We start from the raw sequence: 19,502 nt of genomic DNA, 5'->3' as shown, positions 1-19,502 counted from the left end.
TAAGTTTAAGAACATGTTTTTCTGGGGTACATAAACCCAAGCCACCACAGTTTGACCTCTGGACTCTAAAAGGCATGTTCTTTCCACATGCAAAATACATTCTCCCCATCATAATATCCCAAAAGCCTTGAGTCATCTCAATAACAACGCTAAGTGCAAAGTGCCATCAATATTGCCTATGAGTGTCATCTCTTCTGGGACACAATTCTCCACTGACTGTGAACTTGAAAATCAAGTAAATGAGCCATCTGCTTCCAATATACAACAAAGGGGAAGGTAGAGGATAAAATGAGGGATAAAATGAGGGAATCACAGGTCCCAAACAATTTGGGGCAAACTCCATTAGATTTCAAGGTCTGAGAATCATCAAAGAATTGATGTCTGTCCTCAGAGCCTGATGGAGAGGCATCTCTATCCTTTGTAAATGCTTACACAGTGGCCAGGTTCTCCCTGAACAATAACATGAAGTCCCCAATCTTTCTAATGCTTGAGATTGCAACACAGGCTCCATCTTCTCTAAGCATTGATGTGGCAGCACTCTCCATGAAAAGTAGGGAACAAGGCTTGCCCCCCCAAAATGAGGACATATGGCCTGATCTTCCAAACACAGGGGTGAACCTAAACTTCCCACACACATAGGTGAGTGCACATTCTTGACCTGATGAGATCTCATCTGTTCAGGTCTTAGCTTCCACGGTTCCACCTTTGAGGTCATTGTTCATTCAATTTGTTCCATGTTCAGTCAAACACTCACACCTGCTTTATGCATGCAAGAATTATTTTTATTTCAGGGTGCATGGCCTGGGAAATGAACCCAGATCCCCCAAATGAAAGGTGAGCATTCAACCACTGAACCACCCATGCACCCACATACAAGATTTTTTGAGGTCCAATCTACCATTTCTATGCTTCTGGTGTTGAATATTACAGTTTATTTTACTGGTACACTGGAGTTCTTTTGTAAAACACATTCAGGATATAGTCAATATCTTTTGTAATGCAAAAATTACATTTATGCTTAACTAACCTGTACTCCTAACTCTTTCACACACACATACACATGTGTGCATAATTACATATTATTCACTCAATAAAAATTTTTGTATCATTTATTCACTATTATCTTCTCACTTCCTTAATTTTGTTCATGCTATTCTCTTTTAAAAAACTCCTTCCTCACTGAAATCTATCTCGCAAAATCTTGCCCATTCTCTTAGGCTAAGTCAATAAGCATATCTTAGGAAGATATAATTCTAATGTCCTTAAATGTATTAAAATTTTCCTTCTCCTAAACCTTCTCATGATACTGTTATTTCTACTTTAAACAATAACCACTTTCGCATATGACCTACAATTGCCACTGGTATTGTATTCTTTGAAGGCAAGGACTATGCATTACTTTTACAGCAATTTATACTTTTATAAGAGAAATTTGTGGGTTTATGGAGAAACAACTATATTGACAGCACCTTCAAAGAAGAGGAATAAATGAATTTCTATTTAGATTATTCAAGGTGCCCCACAAGACATTTTAATTTTCTTTTAATTTTCACAATCAGACTATTCACAATGTCATGTTATTCTAATTTTGTAGATGAAAAAGTAAAAAATGATAGAAATTAAGTTTACTGATTTTCTCCAGCAAGTAAGAGAGTCAAGTAACGTCTAGGTAAACTAAAATTAATGTTAATTGTAAAACATTAACTCTTTATTGATTTCTACAGATATTCTTTTATATTCTTATTTTGAAAGTTCCACTGTCTACAGATATTCTTAAAAGCAACTTTTTTGAACACAATATATTTACGAGACAGAAACAAATATTACAATATAATATGCTTAATGAGAAAATACTTTAGTGCCCATTATCTTAAAGACCGTTTCCTTGACATCCTTATTTCTGAAACTGTAGATCAGGGGATTTAACATGGGAATCACCACTGTGTAAAACACAGAAGCCACTTTGACTGTGTGCTTAGAGTTTTTGGAGTGAGGCACACAGTAGAGGAAGAGGATGGTACCATGGAAGATGGTGATGGCAGTCAGGTGTGCTGCACAGGTAGAGAAGGCTTTGTGGCGCCCACTGGCTGAATGCATCTTCAGGATGGTAACAACAATGAAGACATAGGTGGCAAGAATGATGATTAGTGTGCTCACCTCATTGAATGTGGCAAATATGAAAAGGAGCAACTGGTTGAGATAAGTATCAGAACAGGAGAGAGAAAGCAGGGAGGAGAACTCACAGAAAAAGTGATTTATTGTGTTGAGACCATGAAAACATAAGTTGAAAGCAGAGCATGTAAGTATCAAGGAACATGCTACACCCCACGTATATGATCCAACCACCAGCAGGACGCAGAGTTTCTGGGACATGGCAACAGTGTATAGCAGAGGGTTGCAGATAGCCACAAAGCGGTCATAGGCCATGACAGCTAATAAAAAGGATTCAGTCACCACAAAGGTGCAAAAGAAAAAGAATTGTAGTACACACCCTAAAAGTGAAATGGATCTGTCTTCTACAACTAGGTTCACCAGCATCTTAGGAGCAGTGACGGAGGAATAGCAGAAATCCACAAATGAGAGATGACTGAGGAAAAAGTACATGGGTGTGTGCAGTTTGGGGTTAATTCTGATGATCATGATCATTCCAAGATTTCCTACAAAGGTAATACTGTAGATAGCCAGAAATACCAAGAAGAGAGGAACCTGCAGTTCTGGATAGTCTGAGAAGCCCAAGAGGGTGAATTTGGCCCCACTTTTATTTCCCTCTGATGATAGCATGTTTTCTATTTGTTGAAATTGAAATGTTCGTCCTGAAAATAAAAGAAAAAAACACATTAAAGAGGGCCAGCACATAGGAAACTTGGTTAACTATCTCTTGCTGATACCAGAAGATGACAAATCATTTTCATCTTTCAGAATCTCTGTTTTTATTATCCAAAACATGCTGAATGTCTACAATTTTAAAACATAGTCATTTTTTATTTTCCTTAAAGTAATACAAATACTAGTTCTGAACTATTTAAATTTTTACCTATTTTTAATATGTAAAAGTATAGGAAAATGAGTTGTAACTTATTTGATGATAATTTTTAATGAACACATCATATAACACTTTCAGATCTTGAGCATTGTCAGTTCATAAGAGATAAGTTTAGCATAAGTCAATGACCAATTATACCATCTCTGCAGTGAGTAACAAAGAATGGTGACTTTTAAACTCATTTATCACAGATACACATGAAGCATAGAAAATGAATACGCTTATAACATTTTTCTTTTCTGTCTTTATTGTTAAGTCCCTCTAACCCCTTATTGTTTTTCTATCTAATGCAGCATATTTGATATCAAATATGTTTTATTAATTTTCCCAGAGAAATTTCTCTTCAAATCATGGATTCCTAAGTTCCTATTCTTCCTCAATGTTTAAGAAATAATAAAATTAAAACATGAAAATCAAGACTAATTTCTTCATTATGCAGGGAACAAAACAGAAGCTAGAAGTCTTGACTTGTCCAATGACTTATAGATAAAACTAATCCCTGAATAAGTGACTAGGCTCTTGATCACCAAACTCCCAGACATGTGTCTCCTTCCCTATAATAGACTCAAATTAATATTAAATTGTTTTATGTGACCAGATTTCCTTTGTTGATAAGCAGACTTTTTAATTTTGAGCAAACTAGAGGCTCAAAAGCTGTGTTAAATATTCCAGTGAAACTGTGACATGCACAGAGACCAGCATCAAGTTGAAACACATAAAAATGGAATTGAGCAAAATTTCATACCCAGAAATACTGTCATAAAGACATTTTGACTTGGCAGCTTTTATTTTTCAGGTCTCTCTCTCTTCTTCCCATTCAAGATACCTAGAATACTCATTCTGTCCCTGTATTACATATTAAGGAGGGGAAAAATGTTAAGTTAATGCTGCACCATGGAGACATTTCATGGGAAACCAGTAATAAAAAATGAAATATGTTCCTAGCACCTGTCAGAACCCACCACACCAGGAAACTCTTTCTTTGTCAGTTCTGGTGAGGTTATTTTTGTTGCTAATTTTCTGATGTCTCAGCAATAAGATATCAGGTCACATGCAAGACTGAGACACTCAATAATTCCTTATGTTCATATACTCACAAAGCTTAAAATCAAAGATAGCCTCAAAAGACAATCCATCACACAGCTGGATATTGAAATTGCTGTGTTTTTTTTCTTAACATCATGTTTCATTTATCTAAGACATGTAAGGATTAATTTTTGACCAATGTATATGTTTCATATACTGGCTTATTTTTGTCTCAACTGCTGGTATTAAATTGACAGTAATATTCACTATATCTCTGCACCCAGGAAATACGTTAGTTAAAACCTTCTTCCCTATAATTTCTTCATATTTTAATGTTCACTTTGCTACCAGAAAAGCATTTTCTGGGCTTTTGTTCCCGGCTTTATAATCTTAATTAAAGCTAGTTTCTTTTTAATTTTTTCATGTGAGAGTTCATTTGATCTCTGATTATTCAATTCTCCTCAAATACATTTCTGCCTTGATACTCCTTTAAAAGCTACTGAAGCAAAGCTCTCAGGCCTCTTCTATTCCTCCAACCCATATACCTGTTGGCAATAGCACAGTTTATTAGGAGCACAGCTGAGCCAGCACTTCTATGCAAAACTCTGTTTAGAGTCCACTTTCTGTTCCTTGCATGTTCAGATATGAAACTCTTGTAATGACTTAATATCTCCCCAAAATTGTCTTATTCTAGTGAATGAGTTCTTCCTCACCCAAGTTTTGTCCTAGAGACCCTATATTGAAATTAATAAGAGTGCATATTTAGAATCTTAAAGCAAACCTGCTGATGGCAAAGGCAGGATCTCTCTTGGTCTGGAAATCTTGGTTGGGATTGAGGCACGCAATGCTAGATCTGTAGCTACAAATGTTAGGACATGAACCCTAGAGACATTCTATTGCCCTATTCCCCAGAGACCACAAAGTAGACAATTAAAATTAATCATCTTTCTCTGATGTAATTTGTATGTACTAGAAAAGTTTGAGGAAAATGTTAGCAGTGTAAGGGACATTGAATGTGAGACAATTTATATTTTAATGTCATTTCCCTTAACCAAAGATCACTCCTAAACGTCCCACAATTATAAAAATGCATGTAATCATAGGAGTCATCATTATCAAACACTATGTGCCAGGCATAGTACTCTTTCTCCATACCACCCATATTGGAGAAGTATAAAGAGCCAGCTTTCAGGCACTCATGAATTATTAAGAGTTAAAGCAGATAAGTGAAACCACTGCCCTCCCCACCTACATGGGACATGACTTCCAGGGATGAAAGTCTCCCTGGAGGTGTGGGAGATGAGCCCCAGGTATAAACTTGGTCGTCATACCATAGGATAGACAATGTCATACTGAGGGGAAGGGGGGGAGTGCAACAAATAAGGTATCGGTGTCTGAGAGATTTCAAATAGAGTCAAAAGTCTACACTGGAGTTCACTTTTATGCAAGCTTCAGTTACACATTGCTACCTATCATAACCTGCTAAAACCCAACCAAAATGATTCCAGCCAATCCTAAAGAATATGTAGGGCATTACATAAGATTCTACAAAGGTTTCATGCACCAAGGTTAACTCTCCAAAACTACAACCTCCAGATGGATCTCTGGACCAGATAAGTCCTGAAATGCAGAGGGGCCAGCCCTTTTGAAACATCAGGTCTATCCCCCATCCCATATTATTGAGACCCCCTTCCAATGTGAAAATGTTAGAATGGCCATAGCCCAAATACCCTTAAAGAATGGGAGAAAGATAAAAGTTGATGATAGAGTTATACACAAAAGGTCAGGTATAACAAATGAGTATGAGTGCTGAATCATTATACTGATATTTCCTTTGGCCTTCAGTACCTTAGAATAGCTAGAAATAAAAACCTAAAATTGTCAAATTGTAACCCTGAAATCTGTTCTACAACTAATTGTTGAGATGTACTTTGAAATTTATTGCCTATACATGTGTGTGTGTGTGTTGTTTAAAGAGAAGGAGGAATATAATGGAGAAGATAGGATTTAACAAGTGAGCATGACTGCTGATTCATTATGTGGATATTTCTCTTGGTCTCCTGTGTCTTGGAGCAGCTGGAAGAAAAAATAGTTGTTAAATGTACTTGGAAATTTATTGCCTTTTTGTATATATATTATATTTCACACAAAAAATGTTTTAAAAATAAAGAGAAAAAAGAGTTAAAGCTGAGGTTTTTATGATAATAAATACTCAGTTGGATAAATGGTCTAGTCTCTGTTAATTCTCTATTGTATTTTATTGCTGTTTCCCTTTCTGTCTTTTCTGACCTCTTTGCAATTCCTTGAAAAAGAAGTACCTTTCTCCTTATCATCCTTTCTACTAGTGTTTTTTTTCTGACTGGAATGCTCTTCTTCTAAGTTTTTGCTCAAATATACACTTTAAATAACTCACAGTTCCATGAACCTACTTTTGTGTTGCAGAGGCTATCCTACTACCCAACATTAATGTTTAAAATACATGATAATCTTCAAACTTATTTTATTGCATTTATCATACATTGTGTTTCCTCCTGCTAGAATAAAAGTCCCATGAAATGGTGGGCCACGGTGGCTCAGTAGGCAAGAATACTTGCCTGCCATGCCAGAGGACCCGGGTTTGATTCCTGGTGCCTGCCCATGTAAAAAAAGAAAAAAAAAGTCCCACGAAAGCAAGGAATTTATTTTGATTTGTTTACTGATCTATTTCAAGTCCCTAGACAGTAATTAGCATCAAGTCAATTTATCAATAATATTTCCTGCAAGAGAAATAAGATCTTCCATGGACCTGGGAAACTACCAAAAGCCTGGGGATTTAAGTTGCAGAGAGGAGGTAATTCAAAGAACAAGGAAAAATCAAGTTGGTTTTAGATGTGATTATTGAAACTGTCAGTCAAAACAAAGCAAAACCAAATGTTCATTCTGCTTGATTTTTCTCTCTCTAGTCAGGTTAATTAAAATACAAATATTAAATTTCTGAAATCAAATTACATACAAATTAAGACAAATGGAGACCAATATCTCAAACCTTCTCCTTTATCAAAAGTTTGGCAAGAAATAATCTTACCAAAGTTTCAATATGGTGCTTGTTTTTGGCGGCATACATATTAAAATTGGATTAGCATGGCTGCAGCACAAAGATGACACAAAAATTCATGAAACATCCCATATTTTTATTTTGGTTTGTTATATACCACCAGAATAAAACTGTTTTAAAAATCCATTCGTGCAAAAAAGGTTTTATCAAGTACATTTATTCAACAAGTATTTTGCATACCCATTATATGCAAAGATAGGCTATTTATATCAGACAAATACAGAAATGAATTGCATTCAAAATTTTCTCAAAGGATATATAATCCCTTTGTGGTAATGGTCATCCCTATTGAACATAGACTAAAGAATATGCAAGCATTAATCAGTATTAAAACAGTCTCTACTTCATGCACTTTGTTTCTGGTATGGGAACCAAGGAAAAGAGGCTGAGTCCATAATGAGGACTCATCCAGCATTAATCAAATATTTGTGATAGGTTTACAATAAGTCAGGCACTATCTTAGGTATTCGGGAGAAAGAGAGGGAATGTTCCTTCCATCATCAAATTGAACGAAAAATACCTAAAATGAATATGTAATTATTTTCCAGTAATGAGGAATGCTGAAGAGATTAAATAGAGGTGTCAATTTAAGTAGGGAGATCAGGCAAACCCACAGTGATTTGCAATTTAAGCACACACACTATGAAGTGAGGAAGCATGTTTTGCAAATATATTGGGTTCCCTTGACTCCCAGCTTCTTAATTCTCCACAGCTTCTCTCTCTCTGTGGCCTTCTTTGTAAGGCCTCCAGAAAGTGGATTAAAGCCCATCCTGATTGAGTTGGGCCATCCCTTAAGTGAAATAACCTCACCAAAAGATACTACTTACAATGGGTTCACAACCAATGGAATGGGTCCTGATTAAGGACATGTTTTTCTGGGGCACATGACTCTAAGCCACTACGAACATACTTCCTTTAATATTACACCTGTAACTCTTCTCTTATGTGGACAAAATTGCTTTCAATTTCATTTATATCATTATTTATCTACTTTATACTAAAATAATCATTATTTAAGAGTGAGGCACAGTCATACTGTATTAAATGTCTTTTAAAGAAATGCTTTACACTATGTAGGCATTATACAACATACACATCTTTTATTTGTATTTGTTTTCAGTTGATAGAGATTGTTTTCCTTTACTTTTTAATATAAATCTATTTTTCCATGAAGTAAATGTTACCTTTTTCTAAATTCAAAACTATTTTGCAAGTTGTCATCCTTACTTTCCTATTTTATTATTTTTTTACTTGTTTTGTGAAATTTGCTATATCTTAAGCAGTTTTCTGCCTCCTGACTTCTTTCTCTTAAGAGTAGATCATGGAACATTATATGAAATCATCCTCTTTCTTTTATTGCAGTTATATAGCGCTTTACTGTGACCCATAGACTATTCAACAATTTTCATATTGAATTTATCTATCTTGTTTTTATAAATAGTGCTTGTTAATATGTTATTCCATATTTTTGTGACTCTTTCTTTAGAACAGATTCTTAGATCTGTGATTGCTTAAAAAAACGGATAAATGTGTTTCTACATTTCTAAGTGTTAAAAGTCATTTTATGTAGGGACTGTATTTTGTTACAATCTTGCTCCTAATGAATAAAAATATCTTTTCCCTCACAGCTTTGTTTTCAGGATATATCATTAAATTTCTGTATTTATGCCAATTTGTTACAAGGAGAAATAATACCTCAGGGAAGTTTTCATTTGCTTTTTTTTTACTATAAATGAGTTTAAAAACTTTTCATATATTTAAGGGCTAATTTGTATCCTTTTTATGGGACTACTTAATCAAATGTCTGTTTTTCTATAGGAATGTTAGTTGTTTACTTTTTCTTTGGGGGGTGCACAGTCCAGGAATCAAACCTGGGTCTCCTGCATGAAAGGGGGGAATTCTAACTACTGAACCACCCATGCACCCAATTGTTTACTTTTCACTATGTGTGATACATAATGATTTCTTCACAGCTATTCATTTGTCATTTTAATTTCTTTTCTGTTGTTTCTCCATGAAGTTTTGGTATATTGGCAATCTAAATTTTAACCTCTATTTTCTAGAATTCTTATTTGGTATGTAGAATAAAGAACAGATGCAATTTTATCTTATTTCATATGATTACTTATTTTTCCCAATATGACACTGTTTTAATGTTAAGAACCTTATCATTTATTTTGCATTTTATAAGATTTAGCCTTTCTGCTCTAATTTGCTTTAACTTCTAGGGTTTTTCCCCTAGATTTTGTGTTTGCTTATTCTTTCATGCAAAATTTTGTTTAGACAGTTTGAAAAATGATTCCTCAATATCCCCACCTAATGATTTATTGCATTTACCTTGGAACTAATAGCTATGAATTAGAGAACAGAAAACTTGAGGAGATTTTCATGCCCAGTAACACTGGGAGTACATATTTTGGAGTCAGTACTATCCAGTCATATTCTAGGTATTGAAATGTGCCCATTAGTCATTTTTTCTGGAGTGCAATATTACTTTTTTTGAATTCTCAAACTGTCAGCCTCAGAAATAGTACAGTGAAAAGGCACTTAATTTAGACCCAAAGGGTTAAGTTACTACCTTAACTTAATCATTTGCAGTTAAATGAACTTGTGGAAATTACAGTTTCCTTAAACCTGTATGCCATCATCTGCAGAACAAGTGTAACCATGATTGTCCTGTGTACTCCTGAACAAATGAAATTACTGTCTCAAGTGCTAGGAAACCTTTTCATAGAATTCACAGAACCTCAGGATGGTAAGTAATGAAGGTGTCAAAAAACTATTCCTCTTTTTATCACTCAGCACATCCATCTATATCTCCCAACAAAGACTCACTGCCTCTTACAGTGTTTGAAAATCACCAATGACAAGTGAATCAAATAACTTTAAAGGGGAGTCTGTCATTACCATATGCATTAATAAATCAGAAAGCCCTTTCCTATAGTGAGCCAACAGCATCCTCTAAGTAACTCTGTTCCACATACTCAATTAAGTGAGAAACCAACACCCTCAGTCATAGGATTTATTGACTCTGTGATGACAGTTTAAATAGATTCATTTAAAAGAATCCTCAAATGAAACAGAATTGTGTGAAGACACTGAGAACAAGAAGAAGACAAGGCATTGCATTACCTACAACAGTTTTGACATCTTCATACAGGGTTATTAGAAGACTCATGCCTAGCTGTTGGGATATAATCCATTTCATTATCAAAATAACTTTTGGCTCACAACAAACTTCTCCTAACTTCTTATTTAACCAGTTAAGAATACTAAAATGTAACTTTAATTAATCAATTAATTAATTATACTCATGCAAAAATAAATACAACTGTCTTCTACTGATTAATGACTTTACTCAAGAGCAGATATTTCAACACCAGAAAATGAAAAGCATTATGTCAAAGTGTGTGCCATTCCTTAATATTTAATATCATGAAAAGCAGCAGCATCATTTATAAAATTCCACTACAGATAGTGAATGCTCTGTGTGGTCCTATATCAGTTTATGGGCTAATGTTTGGATACATCAAAAAAGAGTACACATCTGTTGATCAGAAATTCTGAAAAATATCACTGAGACCTTCTCATTCTGTCATAGATTCAGTCACTTTACAGCTAAAATCCTGAATGGAGATTAATTAATACATATACCTCTCAACACATGATTAAAACAGCTCTTCAGGGAAATGGTGACATCACTGATTTAATTCTGCAAATATTAGCTGGGTACCTGTTATGTATTGGCAAAGTGTTACCTACTTCAGGAAGTAAACTATACCAGTTAAGCATTGTCATGAGAATTTTTATGTTGACTATTATATTCCATTTTTACAAAAAGCACATGAATCATTACTTTCCCTATCCAGAAGTTAGGAAATCTAAATTCATTGTAACAGCCAAGTCCACAGATCCTAGTAATTAGGTGTGCCCACCTTCATGTCATATGGACCAGGGTTTGAATTTAGATTTAGATTGTCTTAATAATGAAGCTTGGGGCAACATTTTAAACTTCAGGATTTCCATTTACAAATACAAATTCATTTTTTGTGGGGGTCAAATAATAAAAAATGCTTATAAACCATATAGTATGGTGCCTGACACATAAAAGTTCTTACTACTACTAGTATTGGCAAAATCAGAGAAGAATAAAAGTAAGTACCAGAGCCTCATGAGCAATGGATAGGAAAGAAGGGTCCTGTCATTATCACAATATGAATTAGGTTCACTTGTCTACCACACATGGTGCACTTCCCTATTTCCAGCCACGTTAACTAAATAGACTTTTCATGGAATCACCATGATATTTTATTGTATGGTAATTTTCACTTTCTATCCTGAATTCAAGATCCTTTCCACAGTCAACTGAACTTAATTTTTGCTTAGCTTCTAGTCCTGGAACATGCACTTCTCTTTCTGGAAGGTGGGTCTCAAAACATTCTTTCTGAATTCAATCACCCTTCTTTCAAAATCTCCTCATGCACAAACAATCATTCATTATATCATGTAGAATCAAAGGTGTTTATTTATACCCCAGACTTGTGGTTAAATTGCATTAAGAAATAAAATCTTGGAATGAATCCTTCTCTGAGACCTTGTTCTGTAACTTACTATCTGTAAAACAGTGGGCAATGTATTTAATTTCCTAGGTTTTGATTCCTCCTATGTAAAACAAGATATTAATATTACCTGACTTCATATACCACTTTGGGCCTTAAATGTGATAACACTTGTTAGAAGTTATCTCAGTGCCTGTCATGAAGAAAGCATTGAGGAAATATAAGTTATTATTATTTATTTATAAGAATATCTACTTTTATCAGCTGTTTTCTTTTATGGTATTTGTATTCGTTTGCTTTTAAAGAATTTGAAGAAATAGATGCTTTATGGATCAAAGTCCTATGGGCTGTATCACAGAATTAAACTTCTGGCATCATCACATAATTGAAATTATCAGTTCACAACCTATTAAAATCACAGTCTTCTGTTTAATACATCTCACAAAGTAATGTAGTCTCTGGCTCATTGGGACGAAGAACAACTTCTGAGGCTGGTTCAGTGAAATATTTCTTTTGATTCCACTAACTTTTGGAAGGCATCCTTCACATCTTTGTTCCTCAGGCTCCAGATCAGGGGGTTCAGCATGGGATTAACCACTGTGTAAAATACAGAGGCCACTTTGACTGTTTGCCTGCAGTTCTTGGAGTTGGCCACACAGTAGAGGGAAAGAATGGTCCCATGGAAGATGGTGATGGCGGTCAGGTGGGAGGAACAGGTGGAGAAGGCTTTGTGACACCTGCTGGCAGAATGGAATTTCAGTACAGTCACAAGAATAAAAATGTATGAAGTGAGGATGATCAGTAGAGTGCTCACCTCATTGAAGGTGGCAAAGCCAAAGAGCAGCAAATGTGGAACATGTGTATCAGACCTCGAGACAGCAATGAGAGCAGTATATTCACAAAAAAGTGGTTGACAACATTGTGACCATAATAGTTTAGATGGAGAGCATAGCAAAGGAGCACCAAGGGGCCAAACATACCCCAGAGATAGGACCCAGCTACCAGCAGGGCACACAGCCTCTGTGACATGGCCACTGCATAAAACAGAGGGTTACAGATGGCCACAAAGTGGTCATATGCCATCACAGTCAGCAGGAAGGACTCCATCACCACAGCAGTACAGGACAGGAAAAACTGCAGCATGAAACTGGAGTAGAAGATGGTTTTATCTGCCAGGACCAAGTTCTCAAGTAGCTTGGGAGTGACAATGGAAGAGTAACAAAAATCAACAAAAGAAAGGTGACTGAGGAAAAAGTACATAGGGGTATGAAATTTGGGGTTAATCTTTATGATTACTATCATCCCAAGATTCCCTAACACAATGATAATATACATAGACAGAAATACCAGGAAGAGAGGAATCTGAAGCTCTGGGAAATCTGTGAACCCTAAGAGGGAAAAGGTGGCCTCCACACTCTGATTTCTTTCAGCCATCACCACAATTGCTTTAATGGAAGAGGATGGGACAGAGTTGTTCCTGCCAAAGAGATTTATGGGGGTGAAAAGTAAATACATAATGACTTTCTATAAAGAAAAAGAAAAAGAGGAACTATTGGAGTGAGTTTCCTTCCTGAAGACCAGGCCTCATTCCAGACAATTTTTTGTACATATTCGAAACCAAACTGAATCTCTAAAACAAATTTGAATTTCCATTGCACTTTGTGTTTTCATGAAAAAATAAAAACTTAGTCGTGGTATATAGGGGAAACATTTTTAAATATTGTATCTTTCACCTTATATCTGTTAGCTAGCAGCATAACATTTGCATATATTACACTGAGCAAATGTTTGTACTTAAATACATAAACTAGTAAAGGATTATTTGAAGAAATATGAAACAATTGCTCAAGGAAAAAAATATATACTGCAACTGTGTTTCCCCTATGTACTTGGATAAAATAAAATCCTTAAGAGAATATGCTTTTTTTTAAAGAATAAGATAAGATGATATAACATAGGAAGAAAATTTAGCAAGCCCATTAACACCTTTTCATTTCCATAAAGGTTACTTCTCTCTTTAAATATATTAGTTGCTGAGGAGTTGATATTAACTAAGGAAGGTAGTGGATTCTCAAAATATATATATATATATTGGATGCCAAGCTTACTAGACAAAATTCTAGCAATACTAGCCACAAGCTTATCTTTTATATGTATTGTAGCACACAGAGCCAATTCTTATGAAAGTTTATACACACCCACTAAAGATGTTATGAATAAGATATGATAAATATCCTTTTCTAGGTGAAAAGTTTATTCTATTCTTTCTGAAATGATTGTTAGCAGATAATAAAAACAATTATTTCTAGGGTATCAACTTCTTATTTAATGTGATTAGGTCCAGTTTCAGCTAATTACAACACAGAAAGAAAAATTAAAGACCCCAGTTATTGTATCAGGAAAATCATATATTCACTGTTTCAAAGAAAATCTGAAGCAACTTACCTATACAGAGAAACAGGCTACCACCTCCTGTTTCTCTGTAAGGTGAATATAACTGAGGCATCAGGGATCTTATACTTAAATCTACAGCCTTTGGGACTCAGACCTTGGAGAATCACTAGCAACTCATTCTTCACAAGCCTCAAACCAAGTAATTAAGGAAAATACTGGGTATATTTTACCCTCTTTAATGACTAGAACTTCCTTGTAGTTACACATAAAATTTGAAAAGTGAAATTGACTACCAGGCTTTAATTGTACATCATTAAAATGCCCTCTGGAATTAATAAAGCCAAGCTAAAACAGAATTATTCAGAGGGGAATCCCTACATCATCTATACCAGAATTGACTGGATTTTGGGGTTATGAAGATTCCCAGGTCCAAATAAGATTTCCTAGATCACTAGTGCTAGAATAGGACCCAATAACATGTAGATTAAAGAAGGAATTTTGATGTCAATTACGATCACTAAAATGTTAGAATCTCTGCTAATCGATTGCTTTAAGAAGTAAAGTTCAGAATAATCACTTAGTTTTACCTAGATGGTGATATGCAGTAATTAAGATCTGTATATTTAGGTGGGTTCTAGAAAATGTGAAGAATAGAACAATAAATTTTGTTAATTCATCCATAAATTTAAGACATTTTTGAAAAGGTATTATGCCTAGTATTGTTCATTATTTTACATTTGCCTTTCCATATATCTACTTTCTCTCTTGTCCCTCTTACTATGCACTTCAGATGGCTGTTATGAATGGGCTGTGTGATCCAAGCTCCTTTTTTGTTGCACTTCAGATAAGGTTCTGTCAGTTGAGTCAGTCAAGCTATTGGTGTAAGGCAGCAGAACTGAAGCCACAAGTCTTTTTGTGGGTACTACATCCCCTGAAGCATTTTCTTAATGTCTTGCTTTAGTTCTCGTCCTCAGAGATTCTTATAATCTATCTTTTGTATCTTCTTTGCCTTCCTAAAATAATTGTTGCTCATTCTTGAATTTTTTTCTTATTTTTGCACTGTTCCTTCTTAAAGAGAAATGTCAGCAAAAATTGCATTAGAGAAATGCAAATCAAAACCACAATGAGATATCATCTCACACCCACAGAATGGCCATAATCAACAAAACAGAAAATGACAAGTGCTGGAGAGGATGTGGAGAAAGAGGCACACTTATCCACTGTTGGTGGGAATGTCAAATGGTGCAACCACTGTGGAAGGCAGTTTGGCGGTTCCTCAAAAAGCTGAATATAGAATTGCCATACGACCCAGCAATACCATTGCTGGGAATCTACTCAAAGGACTTAAGGGCAAAGACACAAACGGACATTTGCACACCAATGTTTATAGCAGCGTTATTTACAATTGCAAAGAGATGGAAACAGCCAAAATGTCCATCAACAGATGAGTGGCTAAACAAACTGTGGTATATACATATGATGGAATATTATGCAGCTTTAAGACAGGATAAACTTATGAAGCATGTAATAACATGGATGGACCTAGAGAACATTATGCTGAGTGAGTCTAGCCAAAAACTAAAAGACAAATACTGTATGGTCCCACTGATGTGTACCGACATTCGAGAATAAACTTGGAATATGTCATTGGTAACAGAGTCCAGCAGGAGTTAGAAACAGGGTAAGATAATGGGTAATTGGAGCTGAAGGGATACAGACTGTGCAGCAGGACTAGATACAAAAACTCTAAAATGGACAACGCAATAATACCTAATTGTAAAGTAATCATGTTAAAACACTGAATGAAGCTGCATCGGAGCTATAGGTTTTTTTTGTTGTTGTTGTTGTTTTTTTGTTTTTTGTTTGTTTTTGTCTGTCTGGTTGTTTTTACTATTATTATTACTTTTATTCTTTCTCTATATTAACATTCTATATCTTTTTCTGTTGTGTTGCTAGTTCTTCTAAACTGATGCAAATGTACTAAGAAATGATGATCATGCATCTATGTGATGATGTTAAGAATTACTGATTGCATATGTAGAATGGCATGATTTCTAAATGTTGGATTAATTTCTTTTTTTTCTTTTTTCTGTTAATTAATAAAAAAATAAAATAAAACAAAATAAAATAAAAAAGTTTATCAGGCAGGCCACGGTGGTCTCAGGGCAGGCCACAGTGGCTCAGCAGGCAGAATTCTCACCTGCCATGCCGGAGACCTGAGTTTGATTCACAGTGCCTGCCCATACCAAAAAAAAAAAAAAAAAAGTTTATCAACTTACATATATTCTTTTGCAGCTTTGCTTTCACTTCATAGTATATTAGAGACATCCCTTCCATATCAGTATGCATAACTCTCCCCCATCACTTTAATGACTGTGTAATATACCATTGTATGAATGTAGTATAATTTATTTAACCATTCTTCTCATTAAGTTGTTTCTGATCTTATAGTCTTGTAAATGATGGAAATACTTGTACACATACTTTTGTGAGAATATATGGGTATTACTAGAAGATATATTTCTAGAAGTGAAGTACAGACTTGTGTATTCAAAATTTTGATGAATTGTTTTCAAAACGGCTGCACCAATTTTTATTCTCATCAACAGTGCTTGAAGAATGCCCACTTTCCCATTCCTTTCCCATTAAAAGGATCGACAATGACACTAGATATTGTCGATCCTTTTAATTTTCTGGCACAAACTTCTAAATGCAATTTCTCCTGGCAAGGTCAGTTTATTTTAATCAAGAAAGAAGACCAAGGGATCACTCTGCTTTTCTTCTTCTAGGGCAAGGTTTGCAGGCTGCACTCCATGGAGCCCTAGGAATTCTGAGGAATGGGCATGAGGAAAAGGCCACCTTATCACCCTTGTAACCAGGGTAACTCAGTTTTTTATCTGTTTACATTTTGCACTTTGGGATAAGATTTTGTTTGAAGATAACATTCTATTGCTAAAAATAAGTTGGAACCATTGTTCTTGGACTTTGCCTCTTTTTGAACCATTTGCAACTTCAAGAGAAATTAAAGATATATTCCTTCAAGGCAAAGAAGAATGGAATCTTAAAGCAGTGATCCTCCAATTGTAGCCATAATATTCTCCTTTATACACTGTGCAGTGTAATTTGTCTATGGTAATAGCCTCCTTCATGCTAGGACTTTTCCTAAAATCTTGACCTGCTATCTTGCAACCAATCCTAAAACACCATTTCCTTCAAGATTGGAATTAAAATTTCCCTTCTCTAACTACATCCCAACACACAAACACACACCCAGATGCACACACAGACAAAACACGAAAATAAGACACTGTGGTTGAACATATCCTTCCCTATTAGGACCCCGGCCCCTCCTAAACAGTCCATAATAAACCTGCCTTAGCCAAGGACAAAGGTCAAGAAAGTAAACAATCTCCCCACAAGGGGAGGAATGTAACCATGGATGTAAAAACAGCGTTGATTGGATCTTAGTCTTAAATACCAATTTCAGTAAAAATCACAATTTAGGCCCCTTTAATGGTTATGCTAGAAACCCAAGGTTCTCATACTATATGGAATGTATTTGTTCTAAAATCACATTACCCACCCCCCACACTCCTATTCCTTGTGGAGCACTAAACTCGAGATCGACCTCCATGGGAGAACCTCTCCTGTTTGTAAGTCCCAATAAATCTATACCTACTTCTAAAAAAAAATTGCAATCAGGGAACATAGAAAGTCCATCCCTCCCACAAAAGCAGGAATAAACTGGCAAAAACTGTTAAAGTCAACTTTCTTTAGAACTCTGAAAGCAAATGAAAAACTTGAAGCAAGGAGGAGAATGCTTTGTTAAGAACAAATAGTTGAATCTTAGTAAGAATTGAGAGCTTTGTGCTACTTTAGCTTGCCCTGTTCTTATTTCCCACTCTATAGCTCAACAGTGGCCTTGAAGAGAAAAGCCAATGTTTTTGTATGGACAATGGTACAAAAGATAGCAGAATAGACCTCATTCTCAAAGAACGGTGGTTGTTTGTTCTGACCTGTCTGGTGGCTCCCTGGAAGCTGGTTCAAAGAGCTTACTCAGATGTCACATATTCCAGGACTTCTGCAGTGCTGTTGGCAATCCATTGAATGAAAATATCTAAAGGCAAGTGTATTAGTTACTGCTGCTTGTGGAAATGGACCTCAGTTGGGAGATACAATAGACCTCCAAAATCACCACCACCAACAACAAAAAATGTGGGAAAAAGGTGGGCCATGAAATGCTTTGAAAAGCTCAGATGTATTTCTAAAAATATAGAATGCCATGTGCTTGCATAAGTCTAGATGCATGTCAGGAAAGACCTGAGAAGGCTCTGACCCCTCATACTTAAGCTGCTGTTCAAGTCCAGCACAAGCCAGGCTGAATGTTCACAGTATGGATCAACACATGTGAAAGTCATCTGGAAAGACTAGGACAATTTTTTTCTTTTTCCAGACATTTTAAGAAATATCTCTCCAGTCACCAGCTGAGCACTAATGAGACAGAGTGGCCTTTGAAATCAGAAATCAGTATTCAAAATCATGTGGTGCTGAGATATGGATAGATAGATAGATAAAAGGAATAAATCTGAGAGTCCAGAAATAGCTGCAACATTCTCATTGCTTAAGTGGGATGGAAGAATATGTAAAATATCAATGTCAATATGAGAGAAATTAGGATTTTCTGGTCCAAAATTTAATTCCTGTATTAGTTTCCTAGGGTAGTCATAACAAATTATCACACACTTGGTGACTTAAAACAACAGAATGTTATTCTTTCACACTTCTGTTTCCAAAGTCTGAAATAAAGTTACCAGCAGGGCTGCACTCTCTCAATGTGCTCTAGAGTGAGGAAGCCTTCTTTGCCTCTTCCACCTCCTACTTGCTCTTGGTGTTTATTGGCTTGTAACAGCCTAACTCTCATCTCTGCCTGCATCTCCACAAGGCCCTCTTCCCTTGTGTCTCTGTATATCCTTTTCCATCTAACACAATGATTCCCCATGATTTCATCTGGATCCTTACCTTAATTACATCTGCAAAGGTCCAACTTCATAAAACGTTCACAATCTGACATTGCAACGGACAAGGTATTTTCTGGAGATGTTGTTCAATCCACTACACTTGAGCTATTTCATACATGATTCAATGCTCTTTCATTAAACATTGAAGTTAGTAGAAATTAAATGATCAGATACATGGTCTGTTACAAAACACTTAAAATTTGGCCAGATAAAACCAATAAAACAAATTGAATCATCATCTCTATTGGAAATATTGTATAATCACTAGATTCCTTTAGAAATGAACAAATTTTCAACAAATATTCATTGGCTGTCTCATTAACTTTCTGACATTCTCCTTTACATGTTTGTTACTGAGGCTGCAGATC

General features: G+C 35.5%; 1 protein-coding gene, 1 long non-coding RNA gene and 1 pseudogene across 6 annotated transcripts in view; 2 read left to right on the top strand and 1 right to left on the bottom strand.

Annotated features, from left to right (window-relative positions):
* Nucleotides 1-203: 203 nt before the first annotated feature.
* The window catches only part of LOC143673126 (olfactory receptor 5D18), a 44,138-nt gene continuing 24,839 nt past the window's right edge, over nt 204-19,502 (bottom strand). For all 5 annotated transcript variants that reach the window (XM_077147475.1, XM_077147471.1, XM_077147474.1 and 2 more), the window contains one exon: nt 204-2,813. In XM_077147475.1, coding sequence (XP_077003590.1) covers nt 1,840-2,781 — 942 coding nt within the window. In that variant the 5' untranslated portion in view covers nt 2,782-2,813 and the 3' untranslated portion in view covers nt 204-1,839. The remainder of the gene's footprint in view (nt 2,814-19,502) is intronic.
* Nucleotides 7,149-7,241, top strand: LOC143673131 (U6 spliceosomal RNA; annotated as a pseudogene).
* Nucleotides 12,771-18,343, top strand: LOC143673127 (uncharacterized). Its single transcript, XR_013170197.1, has 3 exons — nt 12,771-12,961; nt 16,906-16,996; nt 18,026-18,343. It is a non-coding gene; the product is annotated as an uncharacterized LOC143673127 (long non-coding RNA).

The sequence above is a fragment of the Tamandua tetradactyla genome, unplaced genomic scaffold (genome assembly GCF_023851605.1).
Source record: "Tamandua tetradactyla isolate mTamTet1 unplaced genomic scaffold, mTamTet1.pri scaffold_133_ctg1, whole genome shotgun sequence".
Classification (NCBI taxonomy): Eukaryota; Metazoa; Chordata; class Mammalia; order Pilosa; family Myrmecophagidae; genus Tamandua; species Tamandua tetradactyla.
This window is presented reverse-complemented; position numbering and strand designations above follow the sequence as displayed.